The 20611-nt window shown below is 37.4% G+C and overlaps 1 protein-coding gene across 1 annotated transcript in view; it reads left to right on the forward strand.

The window, feature by feature from the left end:
• The window catches only part of EFHC2 (EF-hand domain containing 2), a 56480-nt gene extending 36484 nt beyond the window's left edge, over window positions 1-19996 (forward strand). The window contains exons 10-15 of the mRNA XM_064407277.1: window positions 2093-2289; window positions 5861-5994; window positions 10207-10404; window positions 10987-11079; window positions 17952-18057; window positions 19674-19996. Of these exons, the coding sequence (XP_064263347.1) occupies window positions 2093-2289; window positions 5861-5994; window positions 10207-10404; window positions 10987-11079; window positions 17952-18057; window positions 19674-19769 (824 nt within the window). The 3' untranslated portion in view covers window positions 19770-19996. The remainder of the gene's footprint in view (window positions 1-2092; window positions 2290-5860; window positions 5995-10206; window positions 10405-10986; window positions 11080-17951; window positions 18058-19673) is intronic.
• The last annotated feature ends 615 nt before the right edge of the window (window positions 19997-20611 follow it).

The following is a 20611-nucleotide window of genomic DNA, read 5'->3' on the forward strand; positions in this document are numbered from 1 at the left end:
TCTGCTCAAGTTTGTTTATTCCCACCTTCCTTTTCTTTCTACTTCTTTTCTCTCACTATCCCTCCCTCATTTTAGTCATGTCTGAAGGAAAAGTGAATGAGTTTCTTCAATGTTAAGAATGAGAAGGCTTTGTAGAGGTTGGGTAATAGTGGCTAAGAAAAAGGAGTAAGGTATCCAAAATTACAACCTGGCCATCCCTTTTGTGCACAGGTTCAGAGGGCTGAAATGTTACCTTTTTATTTACATGAACTGGTACAAATTGGCAAGTAATGCTTCAAATCCCAATGCTTCAAATCCCAGTGCTTCAAATCCCAATGCTAAAAGGGAAGTAGTAAGTTGCTCTTAGTTTTCTTGCTTCAGCATCCTGAAGGTTTCAGAGAAGTACTTCACTCTAATATTAGTAAAACTGAAACTCTATGAAATTCACAGGGCTGGACATCTTGAAGCATTTCTTGAGATGGGGATCAAAGCCTGAGAACTTTGGCTCCCTATGAAGAAGATCACAACCCCTTTTTTACTCAGTGTAAGACCCAGCCAACAGCTGTACAAACACCTGCAAACTCTGATCTGATCTTAATGGAAGAGGGTCTTTCGTGGTGGTGTTTATTTTGTGCTTTGAGCCTGGCTTTTGTAGATTTCCATCAAAACTCCTTATCAGGTTTCAGTGTAAAATCTCTAACTTAATGACATATTTTCAGTCATTTTTCTTTATACCACTTGTAATGTATTAACCTGTAACATTTAAAAAACCATTATGGGACAGAAGTAGGTTTGCAATATAAGTGCACAATTGCAGGAAAATAAAGAAGCAAGAGTGAATTTCCAGTCTTACAGAGACCTATTAAATATTAAAAAAAGTTGCCAGGATTATATAACCTAAAAATGTCTTATTTGTTTTTATAGCTGGGTGAAAAGGAATGTGTTAACATTAGAGTCACATTAATGATTTGAATTGTTTTTTTGATTCAAGCAAGATCTGATGATTACCATAGTGGAGGGATTTGTTTTGTCTTTTATGGTGCTAATAAAGCAATTAAGACAGACGTCTGCTCCAAACTCTGGTTTAATAAGTAGTTTGGGTTTCACACTAATTTATAATTTTGTCTATAAAAGGCATTTGATTACACTGTTCTTCAGCCTTTTTTTACTGGACTTGCATCAGTACCTGGAATTAAGGCGTCACTAAATGTTACTAAAGGAAGATTTTGGCTTTTGGCTTGGAAGCTGAAGTATCAACAGGAAGCAAACCCCAGAGTTGTTGTAGGGCACAAATCCCAATGAAACTAAACACATGACAGAAAGATTTCCAGAAAGCTTAGTACATGCAATGCAGTCCTGTGGTACACCAGAAGTTAATACAGGAAAGTGAAATGTTCCCTTTAACATCTTACCCACCCTTGAGTACATTGTGCAGTTTTTAGTGACACAAATAAAATCATTATACTGTGAAAAGGAGCCATGTGACATATCCACCTCACAAAGCAAAGAGCAGATCCCAGTTAAATTGCATTGGCAGAACAATGTGTGGAAGACAGTATCATGTCACTCCTACGTCTTTAAAAAAGTTTCAAAAGCCCTTTAAAGGATGTTAGAATTAAAGTACATCAGAATTCACAACCTTTGTAGAGCTGCACTCGCTTAAGTGTTGATTTTTATTTTCCTTTTTCTGCTTTGAACAGTTCAGGGATAATTGCCTGCATCTTACTCTTTGGATCTTAGGTTTCTCAAGGGCCAGTTCCAAGGCTGGTGACAGGGTTATGGGAACGATTTGAAGAGGCACATTTCTGTCCCATTTTAAAGAAAAGCAAAGCAGGGAAGGTGTTTGGCAGGCATTCAAATGAGACATGTCACAGAATGCACACAATGTCACTGTTGCTGTGGACACTGGCAGAGACAGTCCTTTTAGCAGTGACAGGGAGGGGAAGAGAGTGTTCTGAGACAGGAAAGTGGAGAACAAAATGTGGTATTTAAATACAAATAATCTGGTTTGGGGTGTCTTTTTGCTGATGGCTTGGAGGTTTTTTGTGTGCATGTGTTTTGTTTTTTTTCCAAGTAAAGCTATAATTAATTATTTTTAATTCTATTCCCATAGGGATAGCTGGTGGGAAGTTCCTGGAAAGAAGTCGCATTAAGAAGCCTGGGCAGGAACTCTTTAAGAGTGAGCCATCTGAGTACTACAATGCTCAGGATCTGTTTGTTGGAGCCAGAGTTTGTTTCCATGGTCACAACTTCATTTTGGTGGATGCTGATGAATACACGTTCAACTACATGGAGAAGAATGCAAATGAGGTGAAGCAGGCTCTTGTTAATTTCTGTTATCTCTCAGGACTGTGGATTATCCATATATTTTTCAGAATTATTTATACTGCTTCCTCAGCCAAGTCTCTCAGCCCAGTGCTCTCTATCTAGCAATGGATTTAGGGAATGCCAGCTGGGAGTGCAGGCAAGTCTGGCCACTCTTTACTGTCCATTCCCTTTTCCTTTTTCAGAATCCACTCAGTCTTCATTAGGGGTTGTCACAAGGGATATCCATGCCTATTCCTTCTTGAGGCTGTTCATGAGCATCTTGTCCCTGAGCTGATCTAACCCTTGCTGAACCTACAGATACTGCCAGCTTCCACAACTTTCTGTGGCAGTAGGCTGAAAAGTTCACTGCCTGCTATGAAAATCAAATATCTGATAGAAGAAGTATGTTTTATCTGTTTTAAACCAGCCTCCCACTAGTTTCAAGGCCATTTCTACTGAGGTTTGGGAATGATCCCATTCACCTTATGAACCACCTTTATAATTTTGTAAATCTAAGACATTCTTCCCCCTCAGCCTAATCCTGTGCAGTAACAGTCTCACCCTTCTTAGTCTGTCCTTGCAAAGTAACTGTGAGATGAGACTGGAACAGTGTTCAGTACTCAAGATGTAGACACATCCAATTTAGTCTTACTGATGAGGCTATTTTATGTCCTAATATGATTTTTTTGGGTTCATACACATTTTTCTACCAAACCATTTCCTTTGTAATATTAGAAGTTCATATCCCAGTCAGGAATTCAAGCTTACAGTGTTTATTGAGTTTTACTGTCTTTTCTTGTTTCCTTCAGAGGGGAGAGCAATAAATTGTGAGCTGGGGTGCCTCTGCTGCTTTATACTTTAGCAGAATGGTGCAATTTTTGTAAATGTGGATTAGCACCATCTGCCTTCCCTGGAACAACAAGGAAGATTTGCAAAATACTTGTGGATGTAAAATGCTAAGGCTGCTAAAAGCTTAAAGCAGTAGCATACAAAGTTGAAGCCTCAAAAATGCAATCCAGTGTGTTTCTTTCCTGCTGAATGGTTTCTCCTCCTGGTAGAATCAAAACCAAAATTTTCTCCAAAATCCAGAGATCATCTTTAGATTGATTCTTTGGAATGTTTTTTGCATTGATTTTCCTGGATCAAATGGATGAAACTTTAGTTTTCCAGACTGAATGACTGTATAGTATCAAAATAAAATCTACAAAATGGAAAGAGGCGACACTGAAAATGTGTCCATAAAGTGAATTTTGAAATGTTCTTTGCACAATTAAGGCTTTAATGCAGCTGGTAGAAAAAAAGGTTGATTCTCCCAGAGGTAGGTGCTTCACTCACATCCTTAGACTAGAGCTCCAGAAGTTTGCCTCAGTTCCTCAGGGGATCACATACTCAAATCACAACAACTTCAGCAGTTACTAGAGAAGATCAGAGCTGGAAGATTGTTTAGAAAAAAGGGGAAACAATATAAATATGGCTGTTTGTTAGTTGTTTCTAAAATTAGAAAACAAATAATTTTCCTTCTGAAGACAAGAAATTTCCTTCCAGCAGAACACATTAATGTGTTTTCTAAAACTGGTAAAAGAAATCTGTATGGAATGTTTCTTCATGGAAATTGCCATTTTGACCAGTTCTATAGGCATATGGTGATTTAGATGAATTTAGATGATTTAGGTAATCATAGTGCAGGTAAATATTGAAATATTGAAAATGCGTTTGAAACCATCCAAGAGAGTTGGAAAGCTTTAGTTTTGTGTTTCAGAATTATACTTATTGTATTGTTTTTATGTAAAAGGGAGAGAAAAATCACAGAGTCTTGTAATTTTGATTGCCACCTTTACTGAAAGTAACTTCAAGGACCTAGTTTAAAACTTTTCAGCACTTCTGGTTTATTTTTCAATTTGAGTGAAAAAAAATAAATATTTAGAAAGTGTAGATTTGCTTGCAAAACAGAACAGGTCTGTTGTGCACAGTCCTACTGGTATTATCCAGGTTTGGGGAGGACGGTTTCAAACAAGGCATCACTGGAAGGGAATTCAGCATCTCTGAAATGCATCTATTGCTCTAACTTTGCTGTGTGCTGCAGCACAAACTTAGAAAGGGATTTTACTTCCACTGAATTCAGCATAATAATCTCTGAGTTAAGCAAGGTAATGAAACCAAACTAGACTGTGGCTAGAAACATGTCAGGAGTTACATGAGAAGGGGGAAAGCTGGTGAAATTATTGCCATGCTGTTCGGACATTCAATGCCTAAGTGGGTGTTTGGAATATGCAGTTTAGGAAAAAAGATGTAAAAATAGCTGTTTTAATAATGTAGAGAATTATTAAATGCTCTTAAATATTCAGAACACTTTGTCCATCCTGAAACACTCTGCTCTCTGAACCCTTCTGCTCAGTCTTTTCTCCCTGTTCCTTACTTGAGCAGCAGAAGGCTGTGTGCTTGTGCCCCAAACAGTGACATCTTGGAGAGGGGCCTGGAAAAGCTGCTGCCTCTAAAACTCTGATTGCAGGTCCAGCTGCTCCAAGTACTGCCTTGCAGGGCATTGTCTGCCAGGGCTGCACCTGGGCTTTTGGCAGAGGCAGAAATTGTCTTCTCCAATTCTGAGAAAAACCTGTAAGAGATGATGTATTGATTAAACTTGGATCAATTTGTACTGCTCTGGCAGTGCCATAGGGACTTTAAATACCCTTTTCTAGATCACTTTGAACAAACAAAGCTGTAGACACACTTCAGCACAGTTGGGGCTGAGGCCTGATTTTTATGTCCTGGTCCTTAATAGTAGTCATACCAAGTTTCAAATAATTGCTATTGGAAGAAATGGGAGAAAAGTATTTTCAGACAGTTCATTGTGCTTTTTAAGCTAGATAGAGCATGACAGATATGAGGACATAGCAGATAATCATACTTGAAGTCACCCCCAATTTAATGACTTAATACTTCCATGTTTTATATTAAAAATGTGTATAGCAAATAAATCTTTGCTAGAGCACTAACACAATCTGAATATAGATTGAAAGCCTTAGTGCTTCAGTTCTTTTTAGTCTGAATTCAAGTTTATTTTAATGGTCTATTTAGGAAGAAATAAACATTTAAGCATTTTTATACACAACAGGTAAAATTGGTTCCTAAAAAATTTCCAATGTGCTGTTTCTGAGTATGCAAGACAATGTAGTCCAAAATGAATGAGTCTATTTGTTGGAAACTTTCTGGAGCCAATGGTGAAAAATTAGCTTTAACATTGTAAAATTTATGACTTGAGAATTCAGTGAGGTGCACCAACATAAAATGAGGACCAATTTATTAGAACTGTACTTTAAATGTTTCTACTTCTGCTTTAAAAATGCAATGTTTCAAGCAAAAGTGGATGTTCTTTTATGTAGCTACACTAAACTTTCTGAAAATGCACCATCTGATGATTTTTGTTTAATTGTTTATACTCTTGATAGTCTTACTGAGATTCCCATGGGCTCATTTCTCCAGCCTGGACAGGTCCCTCTGGATGGCATCCTATCCTTCAGGTCTTTATAATCTTATAATCTTTATAATCTTTATCATTTTACTTTCCTCTTTGAAGTTCCCCATGGCTGATTTTTGTGTCATCCTCAACAAACTGAAGAGCATGACAGAATCTCATGCCAAAGAAATCAGAAAGACATTTGCTGCTGCTGACCCTGAGCATACCAGTGTGATTGGGTATGACACTTTCAGGTAAGACAGTGGGTTTGGGGTTTCAATATTTAATAAAGGCACATTCCCCCAAAAAATATAAAGCATGACTGGGTTTTGATGCTTTCTGTAGCTGACAAGTGGCATAGATTTGTTTTGCATTTGCTTGGAGATTATGTGTGAAAAAGAAAGTAAATCCATGTTGCAGGGGAAAAAAACCAATAGTTTCAAGTAAGCTGAAAAGCACAAGAGAAATCTCTACTTTTTATGGAGCTGACACAGAGTTGTGAGGAAGGGCACAAGTCAGCAGTAATATATATGCTGAAAGATAAAGAAAAGTCCATCCTGAGAGTCAAACAGTAGTTTTGAAATTCAAGTAGGAATGTTCAAGTTGCCTCCTGAAAATGGTGTTTGCATTTTTAACATTGGTAAAGAAGACAGTCTTTACAGAACTGAGGTGTATTGAAATTATAGAAGGCAGTGCTAAGCATGTTTAAAAAAGATTGGAAAGCAGTAGTGAGAACCATAATTAATACTTGGGTTTTAATTTAAGCCTAGATAAAGGGAGGAGAAATCTGGATTCTGGCAATGATCCAGATATGGCAATGGGCATACTTGTAAGAGGAAATAATATTCAAATACAAACTGATTTCAGTTTATCCCACAGCCAGAATACTTGAGAGTATGAACTGTGTTGGGCACAGTACTGGTAAGGATAATGGTGTGAAGCAGAGGAGAAAACTTTGCTTAGAAGCGTTTGGTTTTCACAGAAGTAATACACTGTCTATTTAGGAACTGTCATAATAACTAAGGCATGTAAGTAGATGAATATTGCATGGAATGTCATCTCCATAGGAATGCCAACCAAGGCAGGAATTGCTTCTGAAATATTTCAGAAGAGAAATAGATCAGCAGAAGGTTCTTTCAGCAATTCAAAGTGAAAGTAGTGAGAAATTAAAACAAGCTAGTCTTCAGAAATGAAAAATAAGTGATTTAAAGGTAGGATTTAAACTAAAAGAGGCCACAGTTTTTGGCAGCTTTTGGTCAAAATATTTCTGAACTCCGACATTTTACTCAGCAGAAGCGAGATTTTGAATTGCTAATTGCATTAAGAGGGAAGATGTTATTACTTGAATAAGAAGAGAGAAAATTGAAAGTTTATGTTTAATAGGAGAAAGTTCCTGGCACCTGGAAAATGTTTTTAATTTATGTACAAGGTAACTATTTAAAATTTAAAAAATACTGTTCTAGTTCAAATTATGAAATAATCACTTGCAAAACTTTGTGCATGCACTAAAAGCAACTCAAAGGTTTGGAACATTTGTATGATAGAATCAGGGACCCAAACTTTGAGAAGGGATGATTGTGATTTTAAATGGCAGGGAAAGGTTTTTATTTTATCCAGAAGAGGCTCAGTTGGGTGTAAATTTAATCATGGACATAATCTGTGCAGCTGTGAACAGCTCAGTGGTTTAATTTAGGGTGGTGCTATTCTGTGACATGGAGAGAGACATGTCTGATCACATGGAATGGAGGGACTTGGTTTCAGCCACAAAAAATGCAGGAGCCCTCTCCATGAGCAGGAAATCTGGGGAACCCAAATAATCAGAGTTTTCTGGGGCTCAGTGCTCATCTGGGCCAGTCTCAACACCCTCTAATGGTCCCCATCCCTCCCATGGGGGAAGGCTGGGGTCTACCAGGAGATGTTCACACTGCCAGAGGAAGAATTTGCCTCTAAGGAACCTTGAACATTTGTGCTCTATAGTGATCGTAGGTTTTGTTTCTGTTCGTTTGTATTACATCCAGTAATCTAAAGGTTCTCATTATTATTATCTGTGAATCTTATTTTAGAATGAAAGAAGCATTTTTAGTGACAAAAACAAGAGCACTTTACATCTATGAAAATTCCAAGATACTTTTATGTGAATAGAATTTTTTTTCTTTCAGTTTCTTATTGTGTACATCTCTGTTTATTTTTAATCTGCTGTGATATTTGATTACTATAACTAACAACAAATGATTATTTTTAGTGCAGGCAATTATCTGTATGACAGCTTCAATGATAATACTCTTTCCTTATCTTAAGTACAGCTGAGGTTTTACTCAGCTCTGAATTTGGCTGTTCAGATTTCTTCTTTTCTACCTATGTAATTTTATATAACCTGCATGTAAAACTACATCTATAAGTATGATGTAGTGAAGAGAATTGTGATTATACAATTTACTTTAACTGCTTTCAGAACCCAAATCTTCAGTACTTCATCCAGGAAATAAAAGCATCATGTACACTGAAGCTGTCCCCTAAGCTATCATTAGAACTATTGAAATCTTTGTTAAAAAGAGAATTAAAAAAATCCTTAAAACTTAGATGCCTGTGCATCACACAGCCCTATCCAGACTGTTTTTTCTCATAAGCTAGTGGCAAGACTGTTTGCTGTTAGAGACAAAGAACCATGTGGGTCTAACAAAGATGCCTATCTTCAATTCAGCTTGAGAAGCAGCTCTCTTGAGCAATTAATTATGATTCTTCTTTCTGTAATAAATTCAGATTGCAATCTGTCTTATTCTTCTAGAACAAAAAAAGAAGTAAAACAAGAGATAGCTAAGCTGTGGGAACGATTATTGGAGCTTGGTTTTTTTTTGGTCAGGGAGAGTTTTAGACGTTGTTCTGTTTGTGAGCCTTGGGTCTTTTTATTAGTCCCTCACAATCCCTAAAATATTCTTTAATTCCCATGTGAAATAATTTTATCTGTGGGTTTTAGTGATTTGATTGTCACTGACTGGATTGAGAAAATAAAAGACTTTTAAAATCCTGACAGCGGAAAAGTCTGTGCCATGTATGGGAATCCAGTCTGTGGAAATGGCTGATGTTATCTGAGCCCCCAGCTCTGCCAGCCCAAGCACGGGAGTGCCAGGCTTATCAGGCAGCATTGTCCTCTTTGTGTGTGCAGTGGTGGTTATTGCAGGCTGCTGGAAGGAGGCTCCAGCTTTCACTGGATCTCTGAATGCTGCTGCAATATAAATAATAATATCCAGTAAGTGGAAAAATAATACTGACAAGATAATGACAATATTAGTAGATGGACCAGGTCTTGGTCATTGAGTTTGTGTAATCTCAAATAAAGTTTGCTACTGTCAACAACTTGTCACTTCCTTGTATTTATTTCCTGCCACTGCAAATAAAAGATTATTCTGATTCATTTAATATGAAAAAAGAAGCATTTGAATCCAAGTAGACACTCTACAGTATTTAACCTTTCTTTGATAGTTGTGTAAGTGCAATCATGTTACATGAAGTGATGCTTTCCTTTGAACAGGACCACACAAGCCTCTGAGAGGAAGCAAGTGAAGAACTATGTTTCTTTCAAACTTTTCTTGTTAAAAGTTTGCAGATTTGGAAGGGTCCTAAATTTCTGTGCTTTCAGTTCACATGTGGATGTTAAGGAGATCCCTCATCAGATTAATTAAACAATTCAAGTATTCTCCAGGCAGCCATTTAGCTCTTGTGTCAGAACTTTGTGCATCACTACTAATTTCTTCCATTTGTTTTCAAGGATTGGAGTTTAATCACTGATTCAGTGTCCTCATGGGTATCACGGGGTACAGCACTAATTGCACCAGCAATTATGGTGAAGTTTATTCTTAGTGCAGTTTATCCAGAAGTACTATATATAATTAATTTAATTTTGACTAAACACATAAGCCTATGCTGATGCTTGCTTGTTAAAAAGCCTGGTTGAACGTGAGTGCACCAGAGGCAGATGTTTGGGATCATAGAGCCAATGTAGTTACAGTAATCCAGATTTGACAAGAGAGCTTGTAAGATCTGAGGGTGCTGACATTGTCCCATCAGATGGATCTCAGGAAAATTTCTTCTTCCGTGGGCTGGGCTGAATTGTCTGAGCAGCACAAACAGATGTGGGAGAGCACATCCCAGGCTCATCCTTGTATGGGATCTGATTTTCCACTTACAACATCCAAGTGTAAGCTGCTCTTGCTGCTGCCTCCTGTCTTACATTCTTGCCAGGGGGAATTTTGGTTGATTTGGAACTTTGTTGATTTGGAACTATGGTGATTTGGTGTAATTCTCTGTATGGCATCACCGGTAAAACATTTCAGTCGTGGTTAGGGTGTATTTTTATATATACAGGCAGCTACTGAGGAAATTTGGACATCCTCCCCCAAAATTAGTGATTATTATTGATTTTAACTTATTTACTTAAAACTAATGTAAGCTGTGGTTTTTGTGCACAGAAATTGGATAGTCAGTGTCGCTGGTGGAGGATTTTCAGAACACGAAATTATGACTCTTGGGCGTCATTATGGCATCAGAGATGACAGTGAAACAGACCTGCTCCACCTCCTTTCAGTGGCTCAAGACAAACTAAAAAGAAATGCCTTTGAATATTTTGAACAACTGATTACAGTGTTTTCGTACAACGACCGAGAAAAGTAAGTTTCCTCTCTTTATCCCAAACTGATATTTGAGAAGCTCTTGTAAACCCACCTACTTTCTGGTTGTTGCTGAGCAAATAGTATATTGTGACCAAAGAATATTATGTGTAATGTTAAGCCTCTCTCAGCATTTGACAATAGACAAGAAGAGGACAGCTTTTTTGTCTATTTTGTATTTTGTACATGGGCTTTCTATTGTAGATGCTGTACTGAACATTCTGTGACATCAGATACCAGTTCATGGGCAAAACAGGATTTTAAATCAAAGAGGAGAAATAGTGATTTAAGGGGGAAAATAAAAGAAAGAATTTGGATTCTTTATGTGACTCATTTGCCCTTTTTGTTCTCTGATGTCACAGATAAAGACTCATAGAGAATCACTGAGATCTCAGTATGAGAAAGACTACAATGTGGCCTTCAAGTTTCTCAGCTTTGTAATAGCAAAATTTCATAAAACTTTGTTGTCTTTTTCTCTATACTGATATTCCTCACACATTTTCCTATGCACAGAAACATTCACTTGAAATAAACCTGGAAAATACCTAATGTATGTTCCTATCCCTCTCTTCTTATGTGCAGGTGTGGATTGTTGCCCTATGAGACCTGCAGGACTATTTTTAAATCCTTTAAGTTGCCACTTCCTGATGATCTTCTAGAAACTTTACTGGCCAGGTAACTTAAGGGCAGAAAGGGTGACCTGTATGCATTGGTGCAAGTCAATGCTAAATATCTACTGCAGACACAAATTTTCAGAATTTGTCATTTATCTAATATGAATAATTTCATGATGCAGATTTTGTCCCGACGCACACAGACTTTTCTATTTATAGAATATTTATAATCAACTGAGATGCATCCATCTTAGCAACTTCTCTTCATTTTGCCTGGCATAGTAAATCATCTGGGGTTTGGCAGAATTTTGTGTAATTCATCTTTCCAGAGTCAGTTACTGGTACTTATAATTTTCAGTAAAAGTCACTATTTTTGCTTTAGTTCCTGTGTGTAAATGTGAGGTAAAAACGATAATCTTATGAAAACACATTGTGTGAGTTCCAAGGACCACACTAACATGGATACAATGAAGTGTCTTTATCAAGTTGACAGCATCAATAGTAAACAAAATTGTTTTGCTACTCCTGTTAATCTCACCTGAAACATATTTTACTGTAATTTTTAAAAAGGAAAAGGAGTGTTGGCATGGCTTTGGTACTTTTCCATGTCACATTTAGCTTTTTTGAGAAATTGCTTTGCTAGCTGTTTTAATGGGAATAGAAGTGAAAAGAACTAGTGAATTTAGTGCACTTGTATTAAAGATCAGAGTTCAGAGTAAGCTGTGGTGCTCTGAACACTCATGTCTTGTTGAGTTTGGTTTTCCTGGTCAGATTTTCTGGTAATAGGTTTAAGTGCATACTTGCTGGTTTCTTCTTTTCCTTGAGGGAAATCCTTAAATCACTTGTTTTGTCTGTGCTTTCAGAGTGTGTTAAAAACAGGAGCAGGTCTTGTCTTCTGTCATGTTTAGATGCTTTCAGGTAAATGTACTTCTTGATTTCAGGAGGAGTTGCAAATTAAGCATCTGGGTTTAGTAAATAATGAAAAGACCCTTGTCAGGCAGAAATGTGGAATCCATTTTGATAAAGCTTCTTTGTACTGCTGTTCATCACTTGTGACACTGAGTTATAAGCATTAGTCTTCAGAAATGTCTGAATTTTAACAGTAATCTACAACTGACATTTCAGAACTCCCACCAAGCTGCCCAACACAATTGTTGAAGGACAGTTGACATCCCATATTAGACAAGAGGTTCATACAGATTCCATTTCTTAAGGGCTGAGCTTGGATAGATGCACAACAAGGCACTGGAAGTTTTCCTTTATGTACTCACTCAGCTCTGATAAGAAGCAGACAAGCCTGACACATCCTGGGCTCTAGGGACATGTTTATTGTTTGTGAATTTATACCAGGAAAGCTTCTGTGCCCTGATCCTCTACTTTCCTAAGGAGTGAGGGTAGGCAGTTAAAAAGAAAAAGCCCAGTACACTATAATAAAAATTAGAGATAAGCTTGGAACACAGGGAGGAGATCAAAGGCTGGATTTCACCCAGCTTTAGCAAGGTACCCATGACAGCTGGATGAGGTTTCAGCTGCTGTAGGTTCTTTCTGTAGGTGGTGGTGGAGAGAGTTACCTCCTCAGCCTGCATCAGAGCTGCATTTCCAAATTCCCATTCATTTTCCTTTTCTAAAGGGGCTGAGGCCAGCCTGTGTTACAGATTTCTGTATGAGAAAGGTAAATGAGAGTGGTGTGAAGCTGGGCCTCAGAAATCAGTGTGGGAAGTGCTTCACTTGACAGAGAGCTTTGTGTAAGGCACTTCTAAGTTACAGCATCTGCTGTTTCAAAAGTGGCAGTTTAGGTGGTGTCATCACAGCACTGCAGGTAATGAGGAATTGTCACATTCTTCATCAGTGTGCACGTGGCACTGCTTGGGAAGTTTGTTGTTTTATGAGGGTGCAGAGCCAGGGAAATATTTTTTTAACTCTATTTAATAGGACTTAATATCCAGTAGTGTATAAATCGAAGAGTTGAGTCATCTTAATGAGATTTAAATTCTTCATTTGTGTCTGCTATCTGTAGGTTTTTCAACACTGAAGAATAATGAAGCAGGCAGGTTTATTGTTAAAGAAGAACAGTTTCATTCCTGGGGAGTTTGCAATTCAGTGTGGCCAAGTTTGTCAACAATATTCCAGTATTCTTTCCTTGTTTCTTTTTTTTTTTTTTTTTTTTTTTTTAATGAGGGAACCATGTAGTTTTTTGTCTAAAACAAGTGGTGGTCCTACTTTCTGAATCTTTATTTATTAAGGAAGAAAGTGGTACAATAAAAGTTGCTGGACTGATTCCCACAAAATCAGTATATATATAGCTAATGCACTAGCTGGACCCCATTCAGCTATAAAATGATGCTGGACAATGTGATCAGATAATAGTTGAAGGCTGAAGCTCTGTGTTTATTCAGCTTTGCTATCTGAGATTAGGTGGCAAAGACTTTCTCCAGGACTTAATGTCTCTATTTTTCCATTTTGAAAGGTAGTACTCTTAAAGTATTTATTATTTACATTTGTAAATTGTACTGCAATGATCTGTCACTTATTACAAGCAGGGATGGGACTAGAAATTACTGTCTAGTTTTGTGGTCACTTCCAAATGACCCAGGACTTTGTTTACTGTACCCAAAGGCCACTCAATTACCATGGAGTGAAGGGAGACTTAACACAAAAATTGGGGTTTCATAAGACCTTTTCATATTGTCCATCTAGTGTGCATTTATATTTTTAATTGTGGGGTGTTGAAATAGGAGGATTTAGGTACCCAAAAATGTGAGCATTTTTCCAATTTACCTGAGCTGGCATGTTAAAAAGTATTTGCTTTTCCATCAGCATTTTCTCACTTACTTTTTTAATCACAGAACAGTACAGAATTTAATCACATTGTATTTAGCAATGCAGACAGTACACAGTTGCTTCTGCCAGAAAACTACAGTGGTCATTGTAAACATGTCTTTAAATTTATGCAGGCATAATTAACAATTACAGTTTGTTTAATAAATAAATTTTGCAAAGTGCTTAAGTAATGAGTTTAGGGGGTTTTTCTGTTATTTTTATTTTCTGCAATGCTAAATTGATGCTAACAAGGACTTAAAAAGGACTTATAAATCCCTGGAGGGTTTATAAACAGGTGGTAACTAAGGAAGGGAAAACATGAGAGGATAAAGAATGGATGACAAGTTTACAAGCATTACATGTTTATTATTCTGCATTAATTCAGTTGTTAATTGTAGGCCCCTAGTTTTTTAATTTATGTTTTTAATTTTTCTGTTCAAAGTAGCTGAGTAGTTTTTCACCTCTCTACACTGCTGGGGGGATGATGTTTGAAAGGTGCTTGTTGTTTTGAAAAGGAGAATCTCCAGTCCCTCAGGTAGCAGTGCCTGATGGCAGAGGGTCTCCTACACGGTGATCCCAGGTCTCAAATCACTTCCAGGTCAGGCCAGGCCACTTCTGCCTGCTCACCTTTCCCCAGGATTGTGGCTGTGTAATAGTCTTTTTTACCTGGTTTCCTACCTGTAGTGTTTTTTTTAGGGCTGACCTTTTTCTTTCAGGAAGAAACCCTCTTTTCCTGCTACAGCAAATGTCCAGTAGCAGGAGCAGCAGTGGAAATGATCATGAGATCTTTCTCCTGCTGTCTTTTTATTACCTTTGATGCCTGAGGCACCATTGTAATGTCATTTGTGATTAAAAGGAGCTCTAGAATTCATATTTTAATCTCTTAAGAAAGATTATTGCTGTTACTCAGTTTGCTGAGGAGCTATTGGTTCAATTCACGGTTGTTCAAGACGTGAGTAAATGTAGTATAAATATAAATTAAAAAAAGGAGATAGTAGCCATTATTATTTAATAGTGACTTGTTGTCCTTGCTGGTTTAAATCCTTTAATTATGAGCAGTTTATGACAATTGAGTTGTACACCTGTGGCAATTTGGTCCCTGTAGAACTGTGCTGCACAGAGAGTATCTAACAGGCTGAAGAATCCCAACATTTTCTTTAAGGTTAAAGCAGCAGATGCTTCTGCTCTGTTATTATCAGATTAACTTGTTAATAAATGTTGTTTGAAACAAAGGAATAAAAAAAACCCCTCTGAATGCACATTAACATTTCACATAAATCTTTGGTGTATAGATTTCTTGATGGGAAAGAAAAACTTATTAGTAAGTAACTTACTCACCAAAGCATCCTCAGGAATGATCTTAATGTGATTTGACCAGATTTTTCACCTATCTGGAGTATTTAATTATGAATGTATTTTTATAAGCAGAAGTGTGTGATTATTTCTGTAATGATAAAGAAAATAAAAAGTTCTGCAAACTGTGATAGGGATGGAGGAGTGACTTTTATAGTCTAAAATTCCATGCATTGGTGAAGTAACAGGGAAAAACTGAAGAGAAGGGTGGTTTAAAGCTATCTTTGCTGCATCTTCTTGATAAGACAAATCTAATTTCCTTTTCTGAAGAGCACTGTCTCAGCATTATTAACTCCAGCCACTGAAATGTATGACATCTCTGTCCTAATAATGCACAAATTGATAACATCTCCTCTGTCCATCTGGATGCTCTGTGCCAAATCTCTAGTGTCTGCTTTTAGTAGATTGATACAATAAGTCACAGCAGGGAAAAGATCTAAAGAGTAGATTGTTTTCTCTTTCTGGGTTATTCTAAAGTAGTATTTTAAGATGCTTTCTGTAGCTATTTAATGATGAGATTTAGGAATCCCATTTACTCTGCTCATGTTAAAATTCTTGGTTATAGATAATTTCAAACCCATATTGTCATCTCAGCTCACTAGTGCTGTCACATCAAATTACTTTTCTCCTTGTAAGTGTTTGTCAAAAGCAGAAGCAATGCTTTCCTCAACTTTGGTGCCTCAACAAAAATTTTAAGTAGTTACACACCTTCACTTGTTCTTTGCTTAAAAATCCTGCTTATACATAATGTAAAAATCCTGCTTATACAGCTCAGCATCTTGGTGGTAGAATTAATCTTTTCACTTTTCACAATGAGCAAAAGGTAACTACATAATAGTAGAAGGAAAAATCATTTGTCCTGATTGTTCTGAAATTCCAATCTGTCTGCCATTATTTCCCCAAGAGATATAAGCTTTTTGATTATCTTACTATATCTCATGCAAAACTTGTCTTTCCTATTGCCACCTACAAAAAAAACCAATCAAAAACTCTGAAACTAACAATCCACTGGAAGCGAGAATGGAAGTTTTCTTGTGTATTGGATATATTCCCCAAAAGTAAAGCTTTGTGGAAATGTTAACTTGCGTGTGAACTGTGGTGAAGAAGCAGGCTGTCATAGGAGGGTTTCTCATGGCAGTGGTTCAGGCTCCATTTAATTCTGGTAGCAGTAGCATTCTTTTCTGACTTTGCTTTCATCTTCAGCATAACTCACTGTACTTAACATTCCAGTTTATCACTGCTATCTCTGTTTATGGCTCTCAGTATATTTTATTGTTATCTTTCCTGCTGACTATTAAATGAAAGGTGTGGGGGGAGGAGAAGGAAAGGATGGTTTGCAGTTTATTGCAGTTTATTTTTGTCACCAGATCTATTTTTCCTCTGGTATTGTTTTCCAAGTTTGTGCTGTAAATTCTCCCTTAATGTGCCTTCATGCTTAATTTTTTTGTTAGAACCCTCTGTAGTGATTGAAGGGTTTTGAGGCCTGTGTTTTGTGCACTGCTATTTCATTAAGGACAAGGCTAAATGATTTTCTGCAATACTTGTTTCCTGTGCAGTAGTTTTTGTCTCACTGTGGCAGAGCAGAATTGTTTAACCTGGTGTCTCCGACCAGGAAAGAGATACTGAGACTTGCTGGGTGTCTGTGTTTCTCCATGGACCCCAGTGAAGCACAGACAGTTCCAGGCTATGTTTTTGTGCCCAAACTGGGTCCCTTTTGCAGGTGGGAGGTGTTGGGTGAGACAGGTGTCCTTCAGAATCTGCCAGTGCTGTATTTATGGCAGAGCATTCCAGCTGTTCTTATCAAGCTTCAGCCCAAAGGTGTCTCTCAACATTTGGCTGGTGGCACTGAAAGAACAGTGGTTCCCAAGAATCCCCTCAGTGTTCTGCTGAACTGAGGACTTCTGTTTCTGAAGCTGCTTCATCCAAATCAATGGCAGAAGGATGAAGTGATTATAAATCTATTCCTATGTGACTTATTAGTGCAGGGTAAAGATTTTAGAAATCTGAAGGAGGGAAATAGCATTTTCCACATGTACCTATAGACCTGTAGACCTTAGCTGGCAGCATATATGTCTTCTGGCATATATATCTTCTGGCAGCATTTATATGCATTGAGGGGACAGCCACAACTGATAAAAATATATCCATTTATACATAGAAATAAAGAACAATGCCATAAACCTGCTACCAAATGATTTTAAAATCTGGCTATTATTTGATATCTTAGCGAGCTGTCTGTTTGTCAGTTGCAAATTGATCCCAAGGTGTGTGCAAACAGCATTCTTGAAAGATTACTTATTTTCAGGAGAGGATTGTAGAAGTCATAATAGAGCAGGTCAGTTGTGTTACAGCACAGGTTTCCTGTGTCTTCTCTTTCCTGTGTTTTCTGTTTCTTTTCTACACAAAGGAATCGTACACTGATCATCCCAACTCTATGTTTGTCAAAAGCTGTGAGATCAGTGTTGGAAAAGGTTGGGCCGTGCTTCAAAACTAAAATAAAAATAGTTGAAATGAAGTAAAGCTTGAAGGAGTTGAGTTTTACTATAAAAGATAATAATAAAGTGTAAGAATAGAAAAGATTATATAATATAGATGTTCCTGACATTTTGTACTTTTTTTTCACTCCTGCCAGTGTTTGGGAATAAAGTAGTATAAAAGTTATTATCCCAAAGGCAATGATTAGTATGCTACAGATAACATGACATAACTTTGTTAAAAATTCTCTTTAACCTTGAGTCATCTTATGGATATTCTGCTCAGGTTTGAAGATAACCAAAAGCAAGTGGACTATAGAAACTTTGTTCATGCACTGAACTGGAGAGAGAATCAAATCCGTGCTTTTGTGGAGGAAAAGGAGCAACCCAAGGTAAAACCAGGGTCTCAATATGATTTTTCCAACTTTAACGTGGCTGTCTTAGCCAACACACACTGCAATATTTTTTCCTATTTGTGTATTTGTACCTGTTTTCTTTAAGCAATTATTTTTTAATAGATTTAATAGGGAGGTTTAGGGTGAAGCAGAGAAGTCAAACAGGGATGAGGAGGTGCCTAGTAGGTATCACATCTTTGGGACACTTTATAGAATTAAAAAGAGAAGGAGATGCAGGTGTGCTTATCCATGGACAATGGGCATGAGTACTCCTTCCCCCACAAATATCTTTGTCACATGTCAGATGATCTGTTCACTTGCTGAGGTAGACAGAAAATACTTTAAGCTCCACTGACACATATGCAGAAAATAGCTCTGCATTTTGTATAACTCCTCAGAAACCTGTACATAGCACCCCACATCTCTGGTGGATGTGCACAGAGAGAACTGATGGATCAACTTTGTTTATCTTCAGCCTGCTACTTAGGAAAAAAAAATGCAGTATCAACAAACTGCAGAGACTAATCTGGTCTTGCCATCTTGTGCTGAGTGGAACTTTTAAAAATAGAAGGTCCATAAGGCAATTATGCTGAATTTTAAATACTTTGTAACAAATAAATCAAAAGACTTCTGCCAACACATCATTTTGCTGTTCCAGCCTGGCCAATGTGTTGTACAGAATGTGTTTAATTGTGTTCAGACCATTTAGAAACACAGCATTCCCTTAAATTCAAGTTCACTCATGGCATAGTTTAAACCAGTATTCCTCAGGCACTGTGCTCCTGACTCCTCACTCCTGCCTGCCTTACCAAGACCTTGTTCTGTAGCATCTCAGACTGTTGGTGGTGTCTAATGAGGGCTGTTGGTTTGCTCTGCTTTCCATGGCTGACTATTTTTGCTTTGTCTTTGTGAAGGATTTTTCTGTCTTGTACAGATAAAATCAAAACCCTTCCATGTGTTTTATACAGCAGTCCTGAGGATCATGGTATGGATTAGGCTTTGTTGAGGGGGTATTGTTTGTTTTTATAGATGAATTCTGTGCTTAAGCAATAATTAAATATTTAATATTTTAACAATGGTAACTACAAAATGGAAAAAAAAAAATCAGGGGCAGGAAAAGTTTTAAATTTTGTTCAGCTTTAGAATTCAATTGTCATCTGTGCATGGCTTACCATGAATGAATAGCAGTATTTTGAGGCTACAGTACCTGTATTTGACAGATAGATTTCAGCAGCAGAGTTGTGCTTGTTTAGCTGGCTTTCTTTTTTATTCCTTCTCTTTATCTCATTATTTTGTATGATTTTTGGTGTGGAGACATAGAGGGCTTTCAAGAATTTGAAGTATAAGCATTTTAATGAAGAAAATGTAGCATTATTTAATTTAAAAATGTCTGCAAAAGGGCTAGTGATAGAAAATATTTTAATAAAATATTTTGAAACATTGATAAGACTGTGCATGTTGTAATCTTTTAAGATGTCCTATATGAAGACCCAGTTTTTCACAGATTTGTCTGTGGAATTGAAGCAGCTCATTCAAACTTATGTTGACCAGCTTGTAATGATTCCTGTTTTCATTATTTTGTACTAAGATATTCTTTGGGTTACTAATTTCAGAGGGAAGATATCTGGAACCAACTACCACGATCCCCTCCTGTGACTGGGATCAGATACCCTCCTCTTCTGGATGATCTCTTTGGAAAGGAAGAATAATCTCATCTGTGCAAGGCACTGATTTAACATTGGTGCTTCAGCTCTGAAGATTACTTAGAAAGATACCAAAAACATTTCTTGTATAATAAGAAAAAAAGCAGATACAGGTTTTATTGCATTTAATTTCTTGTTCCAACAGAGATGTATACTTGTGTTTTTGGAACTCTTTCTAAATCAACAGCACTCTGTCACACTCATACAAACATAATTAAAGCTAGATCCTCTAATCTCTGCCTGGCTGAATGGAGAATTTGTGAGTATTGAGAAATCTTTGAGTCAAACACTGCAAAATCTGACTGACCCTGCATTGTTCTGAGAACAAACCTTGTTGGATGACCTCTTAGAACTCGGTTTGACTGTGTTAGTACAACAATGCCATTCCACTCACGTTTCCTCCCCTGCTCTGCAGCTCTTATCTGTGGTTTTGCTCTATCCCCGTGGTGATGCTCAAGTGCTGTTCATGTCAGAGTTGGTTATTTTGTGAAGGAAATGCCAGCAAGGTTTTTGCACACTACAAAGCTGTTCTGGTATCAGAGATAATTATAGCCTTCCAAAGTGGAAGCAAATGTTTTGCAGGCACGGCACAGAAGCTGTCAGTTCTTGCTTTTTGTTTTATATGTGACTCAGGTTAGTCCCACCCAGCTTTCCTTGGGTGGGACATGTCTGAAGAGAAGGGATTTCAGGGCAATTTCAGTGTGCAGCCTTCTTGCAGCAGAAATGTACTTGCCCTTTGAAAATTCTCTGATGCCCTTCTCTTTCTCCATGGCTTGATAAAGTTCCTGTTAGCATTTTGTATCTTTTTAAGGTTATGCCAGCTCAAAGCCATGATTAGATCTGGATTT

Source organism: Passer domesticus, chromosome 2 (genome assembly GCF_036417665.1).
Source record: "Passer domesticus isolate bPasDom1 chromosome 2, bPasDom1.hap1, whole genome shotgun sequence".
In the NCBI taxonomy this organism is placed as follows: Eukaryota; Metazoa; Chordata; class Aves; order Passeriformes; family Passeridae; genus Passer; species Passer domesticus.